This window comes from Dromaius novaehollandiae, chromosome 1, assembly GCF_036370855.1.
Source record: "Dromaius novaehollandiae isolate bDroNov1 chromosome 1, bDroNov1.hap1, whole genome shotgun sequence".
Lineage (NCBI taxonomy): Eukaryota > Metazoa > Chordata > Aves > Casuariiformes > Dromaiidae > Dromaius > Dromaius novaehollandiae.
Window position 1 is genome coordinate 116907462 of NC_088098.1, and position 14451 is coordinate 116921912.

General features: G+C 35.1%; 1 protein-coding gene across 7 annotated transcripts in view; it reads right to left on the reverse strand.

Annotated features, from left to right (window-relative positions):
- The window catches only part of SYNJ1 (synaptojanin 1), a 69654-nt gene that overhangs the window by 13675 nt on the left and 41528 nt on the right, over positions 1 to 14451 (reverse strand). For 5 of the 7 annotated variants that reach the window (XM_064524234.1, XM_064524238.1, XM_064524255.1 and 2 more), the window contains 8 exons: positions 13548 to 13704; positions 13098 to 13215; positions 12772 to 12987; positions 11953 to 12031; positions 10748 to 10910; positions 7205 to 7411; positions 6062 to 6190; positions 5405 to 5443 (listed from right to left, as the gene is read on the reverse strand). In XM_064524234.1, coding sequence (XP_064380304.1) covers positions 5405 to 5443; positions 6062 to 6190; positions 7205 to 7411; positions 10748 to 10910; positions 11953 to 12031; positions 12772 to 12987; positions 13098 to 13215; positions 13548 to 13704 — 1108 coding nt within the window. The remainder of the gene's footprint in view (positions 1 to 5404; positions 5444 to 6061; positions 6191 to 7204; positions 7412 to 10747; positions 10911 to 11952; positions 12032 to 12771; positions 12988 to 13097; positions 13216 to 13547; positions 13705 to 14451) is intronic. The other 2 variants (XM_064524251.1, XM_064524256.1) reach the window with 1 other exon arrangement.

Genomic DNA, 14451 nt, shown 5'->3' on the forward strand with positions numbered 1-14451 from the left:
GCAGTAGATTGAGAAAGTAAAAACAGAAAGGGCACTGCTGCTAGCCGGCTTTACATAATTTAAAAACGGCCGGGCTAGATTGTAGCTACTTGTAGGAGATAACTGTTTGCAGCAGCATAAGGAAATCACACTGATATGAGAGATCAACAAGTAAGCTCATGTTTAGAAACATGCTGTTACCTCAATTTTACATTACAATTGAAAGAATTTGCTTTTTTCAATATTCACTCTCCCCAAGCTTTTATAAATCCAGAAGGTCAATCTTCAAACTTTTCTAAAACAGAACACGTACCTATACTTAAACACTTAAAAATAACCATGTGTATCAGTTATGCCCTGCAACATTAAGACTGTTTCCTGTAATTCAGAAGGTCTGTTGGGGATACTACCTGGTATGTTTCTGCCAAGACTACATTTTAATAAGCAAGTTTATGGAATAAATAAGTTTGCCACTTTATATAACTTAATGATACATTTCTGCAGGATACAATATGTTATCTCCAAGCAGCACTCTGTACTTGGGAAAGCTGTATCAACTGGTGCAGAGAATACCTGCAGTAAATTGTTGCAGTTCAGATTGAGAGAAAGAGGATTTTCAACCATGCATAAGCATGCTGAGTTATTTGGATTCTGCAATAGGATCAAGCATATATGGGGTCCATAAAACTGTATGGTAAAAAACATGGCAGGGCAGAGGTAACACCAGATGGTATGCAAGGAGAAATCCTTAAGGCATGAGTAGAGGAATAGGTAACAGTAACATCTGGCAACTCTGGAGTGACTTGAGTATAGATGAGGGAAAGGGAGCTAGTGTTCAAGAAGCCTACCTTAAAAGCAACTTTTGCCTTAGCGATGACATAGCCTCATGCTTTCTCATCATGTGCCAATGTGTGATATCTGCTCAAGAGCTCTCTATCATCTGGAAAGAGTGCTGTGAATTTTGTCAGATATGGGTGGAGGTGTCACTCACAGTCGGAACAGTGAAGGCTGCAGGCAGAGATGTCAAATCTCTGACTTTGCTGAACATCTGTTTCAGAGATGTTAAATACAGGCACACGTATATTCCGGATGAGTCGAGGCTCTGCCAATTAACCTTAGATTTCCATTGCAAAAGTTTCTGACAGTAAACTTATTTGTTTGAGAGAGAAGCAGCACTGAGGAAGGATGAACAGATAATGTTTGTAAGGAGGGGGCACAGGAGGAGAGCCAATCCTGAGGATGTTTCACCGCTTTGAAGTACTAGCTCTGCCCTTCTATGCAACCTAGAGGAATCTTGGGGGAGAACAGAAAGCAGTAACTCACAGGCTATGAGAAGCCTAACTATCAACTGGAGGAAATAAAGGGAAGTAGAGAGCAGCTCAAAACCTTCACTTCATCTCATTAGGTGCAAGACACACTGTTGAACCCTCTCTGGGCACAGAGGCATAAAGCTATCTGCTCTTCTCAGAGTATTAATGGAAATGGATGCAACACAACTTCTTTAGGAGCAGGGAACTAGCCTGTTCATCTCATGGATCTTTTGCACTTTCCCCTCTTAAAGCTTACCTCAGCCCATACTTTGAATAGGTATTTTCAGGATGATCTCATGTTTTATGCAAGATGATTAATAAAGTCATCTCCTTTCAAGAGAAGGAAGGGAGAGAACCTCTTTGACCGTAACGTATAGCCATGTCCCTGTGTTGGTACACTAAACGGACGAAGACTTCTGTGCATAAGGATTTAGAAAGGTTTTGCAAATTAAAAGATACTCATTCTATGAGGGAGAAATAGCATATATTGGGAACCTCCAGATCAAATACCCCAAATCTCACTTATTAACAACACTACGGTGATAAAGCAAAATTATTGTGCTGGGATAACGCTATCACAGTTGGCATTATAAGAGGATTTTCATCTTAAGGATGATGAAAAACACACATCTACACCTGCAACACATTTTCTGGGTATAATTTTTAACTGTTTCTGTAATCTGCATATGGTTTGAAAGTTCTATTGTAGTTTGAAACAGTGTTTTGCAGGTGAAGCTATCACATATTTGCTTTACAAAAGGAGTGTTTTAAGGAAAGGAGTTAGCCATATACAGAAACAAATCTGTGCCTTATGCCCTGAAATCTTTTAGACAAAACTGCATGTTCTGTAAAGATTACATTTACACATTAGTTTAACTGAAAACAAAGCAACTCCAACTTCTCATAAAGTATGTACATACGTGTGCATGTGTATATATATATTTCTGAAATCTATGCCATTTGCCTACATTTGAAACCTAAAATTACTGATTTTAGTATTAAGACTTCTTGTTTCTTCCATTACCGAAAATTCCTTCTTCAGCCAGAGATGAAGAAAGGTGTTCTTCCCCAGAGATTTTCACAAAAAAATGACCTTTTTCAAAATGACTGCCATGTCCTACTATACCCAAACAACCTGAACACTGCTCTGTAAGAAAGCTATGAGGAAAAAATAAAGATGTTGATTTTTTCTTGAAAGGTGAAGTTTCATGTGTGACTATAAATATCAATGCACGCATATGAGTAATGGCTCTTTGACAGCATGTATTTTCATAGCTGAACAAACTTGCATTTCTTTGAATATCAACCTTAAAACTCTATTTCCGAGGCTGCTTATATTTATTTGGAAGGTAATTACCGTAAAAAATGTAATGCATTTTACCGTAATTATTGCATATACTGAAAATACTATGTATTCTCTCAATCTTAACCCCAATTTTAACAGTTTAAACTGACAATAAAAGACAACTATAAGCCTCTCCCCTACATTAACCAGGTAGAGTCCAAGTAATATTACTAAAGGGGGGAAAAAGAAGTGATTTTTTAACTTCAAGTAACTGACAATTAATAGCCATTACATTTTTTAATATTCTGTAAGAAGTTACTTTTCATGATGTATAAAAGAACATCTTGGGTAACCACAGTGCAAAATCTTGATTTTGAATGATAGACAATCGAGAGCTTATAACATCCTCATGGGAAATCTTTTGTATTAACAGACAAAAACTCTACACTTTGCAAACCTCTGCAAAGAGCATACAGCCTTGTTTCAATCATTGCTCGAATTCTGAGCTACTTCTCATGTAAAATCTGACCAAACTCTATTGAAACTTAGATGTCCAAGTCCCACTCCCATCTTTAAAGCATAGTAAGCCATGAGAGGAAATGTCATGTACATTGAAGGGAGTGAAGCACTCAAAAATAAAAGGTTAGAACACATGGACAAAAATAAAGTGTAATATTTAAAATCCTCAACATTTAAAGGCATGATCAATGTCACTTTGCATGTGTTACAGAAGTCATGCATGGGTGTTGTCACTGTATTCCAGGTAAGAGAAAGACAGACACAATTTACCCAAGCATAATAACACATTATCACATTTATACTGCTTCCAGTGCTGCGCTAGTTTGCTCAGAGCTAAGCTCAGGTACCACTGAAAAGCAAAGTCTTATGCCTTATTAATGTATTCTATGAGTGGAAAATGAAGCGGTTAGAAAAAAAGGGATGAGCTTTAGGTCAGAATAACAGCTGAAAAAAAATATATTACAATCTCTTCTACAAGCCTGCATAAAAAGCAAGTTAGACTTCTTTATACATAGCTGTATCAGGAAAGAGATTAAAAAGAAGGCTAGTCTTTGCACAATTGAGACTGAAACTAGGCAAACAGGATTGCGTCAGTGCATATAAAACTATATAGGACTGGTAGTGTAATGAATTAAAACTCACGTATCTTGTCTGTTGTGTATAAATTGGCTATTTTCTAAAATAGAAGTATTTTAAATAATTTGAAATACTTCAAACAGCTACAGGTTATTATGCCAAAAGCTGGACTGTGGATAACTCTTTCATTAGCTTTCTGAATACTCATCTGATTGTTCTTCGGTGTTCCATACTCAAAAAATACATCCAGAGACAAGCGCCAATTACATAGCTATACATTTATTGTCCATATACACATACTGCAGAGATCTGTGTACCTCCATATGTAATTCAGCGGAATCAAATTCCCTGCAGAAGCATTTATACTTCTGGTATTTATCTAACCAGCTCCACTTTTTCTAAGGGCTATTTATAAGACTCCCCAAAGTCCCTGAACAGTTTCCAAAAGATGAAAAAAAAAAAAAGAAAAATCAGTTTCAAGAGAATATTTTTTCTCCTCTCAGTTGTATCCAAGAGCTATGCACATCGCTGGTCCAACAGTGGAATAAGTTAGCTCATATTTATATACTATATGAAATATTTGACTCATTTTCTGAGATTGAGAAAATAATTCTAAATTTTTCAGCAAAACCCCTCTCTTTCCAGCCAACTGAGTGGCAATCTCTGAAAAGCCATTAAGAAAGTATTCCAGAACCACTAACTAGTCTCACTCCATCCCATGTATTAATGAGCTGACTTAAGTCCAAACAGGACAGCTCATTTATATAATATGTGACAAAAAGGGACAAAGACTGGTTTCAAGAAGGAGCACTTCTCAGAGTAGGAGATTCATTATCACATGCAAAACCAGATCAAGCTGGAAAAAATACGACTTGCCTGAAGGGCTGATAAGACCTCAGCACTACCAAAAGGGAAGGAATTAGATAAGAGAAAATGTATTTTAGGACTTTGTTACTTTGTAAAGACTTGCAGTTCTTGAATGCCTTTAAAGTAATTGAATAAATTCCTTTGCTAAATTTGTGCTTCTTAATTTCCTGCATTCTGAAGAGCTTAGGCTAGAAGCTAGACCTTAAACTACATAAGCATGACTGGCGGGGGGGGCGGGAAGAGGACAACTGAAAACTCTCTCTCTTACACGCTGCTTCCAGGAACTACAGATGTTTCATGTCCCTAGGAAGGGCTTAGGAGCACATTTTAGAGAGTCGGAAAAAGAACACAAACTACCCAGACACCAGTGTTCAGCTTAGAAGCATACAGAGCTCAGTGATGTGGAGCTCTCTGTTAACTGGTGATCATCCAGGGGAAATTGGGCCAGACTATGGCAGTAGTCTCAACTCAAACAATTAACGGGTCACTGCAAGTAGCTACAATCACAATTCATTTCACAATTCTCTTTATGGAGTGTGGGGAAAAAAGTTAGCCTTTTCACAGTCAAAGACAAGACAGCTTTAGCAGAAAGGTTAGCTGAGTATACTTTGACCAGGAAAAAATAATAAAAGCCTGGAACAAGTTCAATCTACCTAACTACAACATACCAATTCCTGGAAGAAATATCTTTTCACTATCAGTCAAATGTAATTAAGAAGGGAACACAAACTCTGAGAAGAAAATTACCTTTATCTTTAAGAATTACTGATTTTTATACTTTGGACATCATCATATTAAATATTGTCACGATGGACCACCACAGTAATTGTGTTATGTAGTCATATTTGAAAACAATTAAAATCGTTACCTCCAAATTCTTTTCTAGCAGGTGCAGGACTCCTACCGCCTTACAGTATTTAAGAAATGAATGCAGCAATAGTGAAAAATATGAGTACAGTAAGAGGGAAGAAAAAGAATGAGAACGTTAAAAATGACAAGGGTCAGTTTGTTACTAACTACGTTGCCCATATGCTTCTGAACATCCAGTTTCTGTTAGTACTCAATTGTTTACATTTTCAGATGATCCAGATGAATTCTACATTAAAAGTTTGGATGTAATAAAATGCATATATACTGATGCCCAAACTAACGGAATATAAATCAATGAATGCAAAAGATTATTTATCTTTTATCTAAAAAAGTAGAACGCTATAAATAATGAAAATGTTGATTAAACACTGCTGTAGAAAGCCCATATTCTTAAACTGTGAAAATAAGTTTGTAAAAATTATAACTTATTCATTAAACAAAAGTGTTAATACCTAAATATTGCTGAAAAATGCTGTTATTTCACATTATAATTTTGCTATTAAATGTACCTACTAAACATTTTTAGAGAAAAGCAAGTATGTTCCACTGAACCCCAAACCTCAAAACCAACAATATGTAGTTAGAACTTCAAAGCTTATCTCACAGATGTGAATCAAAATATTCCTGACCTCCTGATATACTTTCACTGCACTACCTGATGGTGGAGGTGGCCTCTGAGGTGGAGCAGGGCGTGCGGGAGGAGCAACAGGGCGAGGTGGAGGAGGACGCTTAGGCTCCAAGCTCTGAGAAGATTCTTTCTGCTGGGTACCAAGCTGAAATTCAGCTGGAGAACCAAACAGAAACCAGTGCAACAATTAATCACTTTGACATCCTAATCACATAAAAGTTTTTCTAATAGCAAGTTATTTGCACAGAGAGGGTGGTCAGTTCCCAGCATTGGAAGCCATACTGTGGTTCTATAGAAGTAAAATCAAGCTTCTGAGAGATGGAAAACAAGAAGAACCAATGGTGAAACAAGCCTATTTCCTAAATTAAGCCTTTTGTCTCGTATTGTTTAATCAGTATATGCTTTTCATGGAATTCTGAACATTCTAATAAATTGCAGAGTTCCAAATTTTGATTTTCATCCTAACCTGTGAACTAACTATTCAGGAACAAAATGTTACAATGGGAATTCTGACGACACTTTAGCTAGCAGTCTCTGTAAATCTACTCCAAATTACATTGAAATAAACTATTTCAGAAGCCATTCAAAACACAGTAATTCCTTATGTCCATTTTTTCACTAAAATGGAACTATGTTTAAACAGAAGCTTTTGTATTATACACTCAATTTACAAATCTGCTGCTGATGATTTACATATTACAGTTTATAGGAGCATTGATTAAAATGGGATGTATTTGAAGAGCATAACTAAAGTGAACTAGGATTACATTGATACATCAGAATTCTTCAAAAGAGATTTGAAAGAAATCAACTTAGAAAGCCTAGTAATTACATAATTTTCTGAGGTGAGTCTTTCAACATATAATGCCAAAGAACTACAGCAAGTGAGGTAATTTGCAGCAGTGCAGACCAGTGGACAGAACAGTAAGAAAGACTCAGGAAATGTGGCTCTTCCACTGCCCACTAGGAAAGCTGAGACATAAATAATGAAGTGATTTGCCCAAGACCACCTATTTGTAACACAGTAGATAATGGACAAGGATTGCCTTTTCATTAACAGATCTAAAAGCACAATTAAAAATACTCTACAAGGTAGTGTTCTGCCACTGGGCCAGACTGCTGCCAAATTGTCCCACTTCCTCTATTACTATTACATAATGTAATACACACTGTGTGTGGAAACAGGTGGTCCAGGCGTTTTTGTTGGTGCTCGGCTCGGTCTCACTGGGAGGGTAGGTCCATCTGACAGTGTAGGAGATTGACAGGGACTGGAACGTGGTGAAGAGCTTGGGGAGGTTCCAAGACCAGAGCTTGAAGTTGGCTGTAGATGCTGAGGAAGGATTTCTTCCACTTCAGCACTATAGTCATCAATGTCACCTAAATATCAAACCAAAAAGAAAAAAGCATGTAAAATAAAGGAAGATATAGTTAATCATTTATTTAAAAAAGTGGGGGAAGCATAAACTGATCCTGGGCATGGGATTTTCTGCAGAAAGCCCTCCTACAAACTGTAAGTTCCAAAGAATTAGTTCAGCCACTAAATCTTTCTGTTTGATTCTTGCACCCAAAAATTACAAAGACTGCAGATGCATTTTAACTAGTTGAAAATGCTCCAAATGCACCAGAGAGGAAATGCTATGGTATGTTTTTCCTACACAACTAGTGTAGGACTACAGTATAGTTATGGCACATACTTGGGTAGGGCCTATGCCATATTGCTTCATTAATACTGTGAACCAAGTTTTGGAGATTAAACATAATCAAACTGACCTACTTTGCTGCATTCATATATGTCTGACTGCAGTGTAGAATACCCTTAGTAAAAATGCTAATCCTTAATTTGCTACAAAGACTACCTTCTCTGATAGGCACCAGGAGAGACAAAGTTGCCTCTCGTATCTCTTGTCCTCCTTCAGATGTACCACAAATGCACAAATACAACTATTTTTAGCAATGAACTTAAGCTACCCTAAACTTGTTTGCCACAGGAGGCCATGACTCCAAAAATGCTTTTACAATATACATTAGTTATGCCGCAAACTAAATGTGAAAATAATTTATACAGTCACATCTTTTCCTTTCATGGCAAAACAGTTAACCATGTTCCTTCCTTTAACTGTAATGAGACTTAGGGGATTCCTGCATGATTCTTTAAGCCAACCAAAACAAATATCTATACCAAAAAACACTTAGTCTCTGCTTTGCCACTATATATAGCTGCCATCTCTTTTTTTTCTTATAACTTACGCAGAGTAATGTTTGCTACTAAGGAGCTTGGGTCCAAACATATGAGCTACTCAAACCTCAAAAAGCACAGACATAACGAATACATCTACAAAGTATATCTGTTCAAGAAATGAAGAAAACCTTTAAAATATATATGATATATATACATAAGAAATATATATGATATATACATAAGAAATATATTATATTTTATATATAAATATAACATATATAATACATATAATATATAATATATTATATTATTATACATTATCTATTATATATTATGCAATATATATTATATATTATATGTTACTATTATATATTATATTATCTATTATATATTATATAAAAATAAATATTATATTATCTACTATATATTACTATTATATATAATAGTATTATATAGTAATATTATATATATGTAATACATATAATTTTCACACATATAGATACATATATATATATATATGAAAATAAAAAAACTACAAGAAGTGTCAGCAGGTAAGGTGTAGGATTTTTTTGGCTGTAGTTAGAAAGGCAGTTCAGTTTTACTTCCCTAGGACATAAGAGGAAGGATAAATACATGCTAATGCAGAGAACAGAGTGAATCAGGCCTTCCCAAGAAATTCATGTTTGAACACTGAGGCCACGCCACGGTATTTGAGCACTGCCCAGGATTAAAAAAAAAAAAAAAAAAAAAAAAAAAAGTCAAACAGAAAAACATAAAAGACAAGAAAAAAATTATATACACACCATACAACTTACTAAGCTACTTCTTATGCCTACAGGTCTGTCTACAACCACCCCTTTTCTCTCTCCAAATATTCTTGAAGTGGCACACTAATGGACAAATAAAAGAAAACTGCATAGAATTCCAATTCTATTATTCAAAATTCACATTCAAATTCTGTGATAAAACCCATGTACTCACTTCTGGAAAACCCGTATCTTCATTAAAAAAATCCTTTGACAAAGTACGGCCAGCATACCCAATATATCAGTAGATAAAGAAAGTATCTATTGACAACAAAATTATATTCTAGGCCCTTTCAGACACATGAGATTTCTTCAGATTGCATGAGAGAGAGGCATAGCACTATACAGAAACCTCACACATATTTAAAAGTTTTACTTGACTTTGTAACTAGAACAATATCTCACTCTACTAGAGCTTTGAAAGCATCCTCTTTAGTAGACTTTTAACCATAGCAAATCATTTCTTGAAATACAACAGTGTGGTACACAGCTGCCTGATGAATGTCCAGAGGAGGTGTTCTATATAGAAATGATGTTGCCATATATTTTACCTGGCTAGTTATTTCAGATAAAGAAATCGTTCTGTAAACTAACATGCCTCTCAAGATGCTCACTGATCCTTCTGGTAACTGATAACTACATACCAAGGGAATAAAGCTCTCTTCTTTTGGCTATCTTGAGAGGATTAATATTCTCACTACCTTTGCTCAGATTGAAAAGCATCTTTACTACACAACTTGATTCACTTTTGAAAATACCAGACAAAAAGCTTAAGGGGCTTCTAAGAATTAAGTATCCAGCCAGTTGTCTTTTTAACGGAAGTTAGAAGCCTATTTTTATTAAAGACCTCTTATTCCCATCATCATCTAGGACTATCTTCAAGCAATATTGAAAAAGCTGGAGTCCCTCAGCCTAGGGGTTTGGCTTTCTGTGATCCAGGGCCTAGTTTTGATGCAGCACTACTGTGTGCCCTTGGCAGAGGTTTTCTGGAAAAAAAAAACCCTAAGCTGTGAGGAAGCGCATGGACTAGAAACATGTATGTTAGGAAAAGCAAAAAATGCAGAGGTGAGATTGGTGCAACAGTAGTATTTAGCAGCTCAAGGATTCAGTAAGAAAAATACTGACATGAAAAGATAAAGAAATCTACAGAGAGAAAAAAAACAACAAGGAATTGGAAAATGGCAACTCATCAACACTGAGGACTGGTCTGTTCCAAGAAGCAACAGAGGCTGAAAGTTTCCCTCCCAAATGATGTTTGCCTGCCTATCAAAGACTCATCAGATAGCTTGCTGGAGGTGGTAAGCGTATCAATGCTTAGCATAGGAGCTCATTAGTCCTAGCCATCTATTAAGTGTATTTGCCAAAAAAGAATTGCTTTGTACTCTGAAGTTGTGTATATCCTGCTTACGGAGTCTCTCTGGGAGCAGCAAAAGTTGCCTGAATGAAGTGACCCTGAGATGGCAGGTCACAGGCTGAAATGAGAAGAATGGTAACAAATAAGCAACACCTAGTAGTACTGATAAACTGCAAACTGATACCAAAATGGAGACTGCTTAACAAGTTGTCCAGATACTGTTGAAAATACCCTGATTCTTAATTTGTATGTTTCAGTTGGGCATAAGCTTATTAAAATAAACATATATATATATATATATATATATATATATATAACAATAATATTTAGAACTGTAAGCACTTCAAAAGCAGGATTACTTTAATTCCACAAACCTTCCATATCATAGTCTGCAGTAACCTCAGCATCTTCACAAAGCAAAGTGGAGCTTGTTGAAGAAGGCAGCCCAACATTGATCTTCTCTAGATTCATTTCATCTTCCAAACTCCTGATCCAGTCTGGATTCTTCAAGCTTATGTTTATAATCCTTCCTAATAGCTGAATTGCCATAAGAAATACACAAAACAGAAGTTTTTAGGAGTATGAACATTAAAATCCAGCATTCTAGATTAGAAAAGCAAAAAAGATGTTACTGAAAATATCAAATAACCTTATCAGATTTCTGTGACAAAACAATGACAGTGATATGTCCCAGAAAAATATAATTATGCTTTTCATTTCATGTCAGTAATTAGGTACATTCATGTACTTTAAACAATTAATTATAATTATTTAAAATTTATTTAATAAAACATAAATAGCTACTGTCTAAAAAGATTTTTTTTTCAATTAACTGGAAAGCTTCTGGTTTCTTTGTTCTGACAGAAACAGTACTCTTTGTAAAAGAAAACAGACTTGTTTATAAACTACATTAATGAGATTGTTCTGTATTAGAGACTGACAAAACAGCAGGCCTTCATTCTGCAAACTGACTCCCTATTCTAGGTGGACTGTCACTGATTTCAGAAGAAACTCTTAGCAGATGCAAAGATCCATCTGCAAACATCACATTACAGAACCTAAGTTTTAGTAGGAATATAGCTCAGTAAAAATTTGAATGTGAAAATTAAAATTTTTCCAAAGGTGAAATGCTGGCCCTAGAGAAGCCAATGGCAAAACTGAAATCACTTTAAAATGTCAAAATTTCACCACAGGAGTGCTTAATTTTAAATTATTGCAGGCTATAAAAATGATAAAATGGTTTACACTATAGTCTCACAGTAAAAAGCCTGCTTTTTAAATAGTTTTAGAAAAACCCAAACAGTAATAAAACAATTTGAAAAATCCCTTGATGAAGACCCCCTCAATATGGGATCTTCATTTCTCTAACAGATCTTCTCCTAACAAGGTTAGGTTTGGTACTTCTCTCAACTGGCTTTTGAAAGACAACATAAATGTTATGTGAGTACCAAAAATAAAAAAAGATTAGAAGCAATAGTCTAGTATGGAGCATGAAAATCTATTAAAAAAAACCAATCAAGAATTCTTTAAAAAGCTGGAACTTCTCTTACTATAGAAAAATTTAGTAATTTTACATTACCTCAGTACCATTCAAATTCATAACATTCAAAGCAGAGCTTCCTTCCAAAAACGTTACCCACATCTTGTCTTCTACAAACCTGCAAAGTAATTTGGAAATGATGACTAAAATACTTTATCCTACCTACCATCTTTTGAAGCCTTTTATCTTAAAGGTTTTTCAATGTTTTATTTGATGGAGAAAAATTTTCTTTAAAGTTCATTTAAAAATATATATTTGGCTAATAACCTTTAACTGAATGCATCCTTTCAACACATAAATAAAGCAAAAAAGAACAAAGTAAATATTACACAATGAAATCACTGTTTTCTTAAAAATTGTGTGGCTACAGTCACATATTCAGATTAATTTTGTGGCTACAGGTTAGATATCTGTATCAGATGTTCAATTCACACTATGGACTTGGGACCATGTTCCTACTCTTTTGGGAGAGTTTGTTAATTCTACTAACAGCTTAGTGAAAACACAGCATTCACAGGTATTCTCTCATCTCCAGTTTACTTAAAAATACTTAACTGTTTAAAGAACACAAACTTGTACGAAATTATATAAATAACAAATCTCTCTGATGACTGATTTTTGACAAAGACAGTATGACATTTTGTCTCAAAACTAAAGAAAATCTGGAAAAATTAAGTCTGAAAATTGAACCATGGAGGCAAGTAAAACTCATTAGTAATTGTGAAGATATTAGAGTCGAAATCTGAATGTTAAAAATTAAGCAGATCAGAACTAAAATGTCTGCTAAGAAAGTCACTTAAGGAAACAGGTGGGAACAATGAAGAGGCATAGAGATTAAAAGTAAAAAATCTTTTTAACCTTATAAGTATAACTTCACCATAGCTTGCAAATTTTTGAAGAAGATCATCAATCAAGTTATCATCAAAATAGTTTTCTTCTTGTGAAGAACTTCTGATGGAGACCATTACAGTACCATCAGGTGGTCCTTGCATTGCAATCACCTCCTTATAAACTTTCTGTCTCTCTTCTGCTTCAATTTCAAATATGTCAACGTCAACCACCGCAACCACAGGCCTTGAAAAAAATATGAGAAAAACCTGTAAACAGAGTATCTGAAGAATAAAATGAATAGAAATATTAAATTTTCAGTGATTAGAAAATAATGTATGAAATAAAACTGAAACCTGTGATCAGACGTTTTGAGCTCTGCTCGTCCATAGTGCAACAAAGTACCAGGATTCCACGTATAAGGGACATCACTGTCATTCTGAAAACTAGCATTCAGAAGATCCAGGTCTTCAGCTATATACAGTATAAAGGAAAACCCACAGTGATTGCAAGAACATGCTAAAATAATCAGTCATTTGTAAAAAGAGAAGAATGGAAGTAAATCAAAATCAGGAAGTTCATATTAAAAAAGTTCCTTTTAAACTATTGAAGTGTTTGTAATGGGTATATGATTCTTGATCCTCCTGTTCAGCATCACTCTTACTTATTAAAGACTATTATATTATTTCTGTCTGATACAAAGTCAAGGATGGAAGCTCAGGATCTTTGCTACTGAACAGATTGCTGAATGGATTCCAGAAGTCAGCTAAAATAAAGTCTTACACAATCTAAGGAAGCACTCAAACCTGATCGGTCAAAAGGCCATTTTCTTCTTCTCCAAAGAATACGATCTGTCCACGCTGGTGTGCGACATTTTTCACTGGTGTCATAGTCATCAGAAAACAAGTCATATTTGTATGTAGGAGCAAAATTTATTTTGCCCTCTAAAAATCCCCTAAAAATCTGTAAGAAACAGAACAATTCTTTGTCATGCCAAAAGACAGAAACAGATGGGAAACAGCTTGAAACTAATCAGAATTCTCTCTTTTAACAGTGAAAATCTGTATGCACGTCTCAAAAAAGAAAGTCATTTGATAATATGAATCCATTTTCACATTTTATCTGCTGAAAGCATTCTACATCAGCCGCTAAGACTAAACAGTGACCCAGACAGATCATCATTAAATAGAAGTATGTCAACACTTATACAGTTTAAACCCCAGACTCACAAGGAACCTACTGCTCCTCCAATGTCATTCAGAACTTGAGGCAATCAAGAATAGATGTGTTCCACTGCACTTTAATTAGCTGGTGTCACTGCTCATATGTCAGCTAATGTTGGGAATTAATGTTTAGAGTTTATGTACCTGTCTGAACAGATATACATTCCTTCAAGGGAATGCAAGATGCCTCCCCAGTAAGTTAACAGAAGTTTAGAAAAAAATGACAAAGAAAAAGGAGAGAGTCCTTAAAATTAAAGATATTCAATATGCATTAAAGAGATTAAAGAGACAATATCACCATTTCTTCTGTAATGAATACAAAAACAGAATAAGAAAAGCTATTATGTGAAATAATCTGTCAACAGTACATATGGAATTCAGGGATACACACTCAACTGAAAGTAATCAAAAAATCCATTAGATAGTTTCTAACATAAACAGTCACAGCCAAATAACACAAATCCCTAGAAGGCAGGGAAATCTGCTC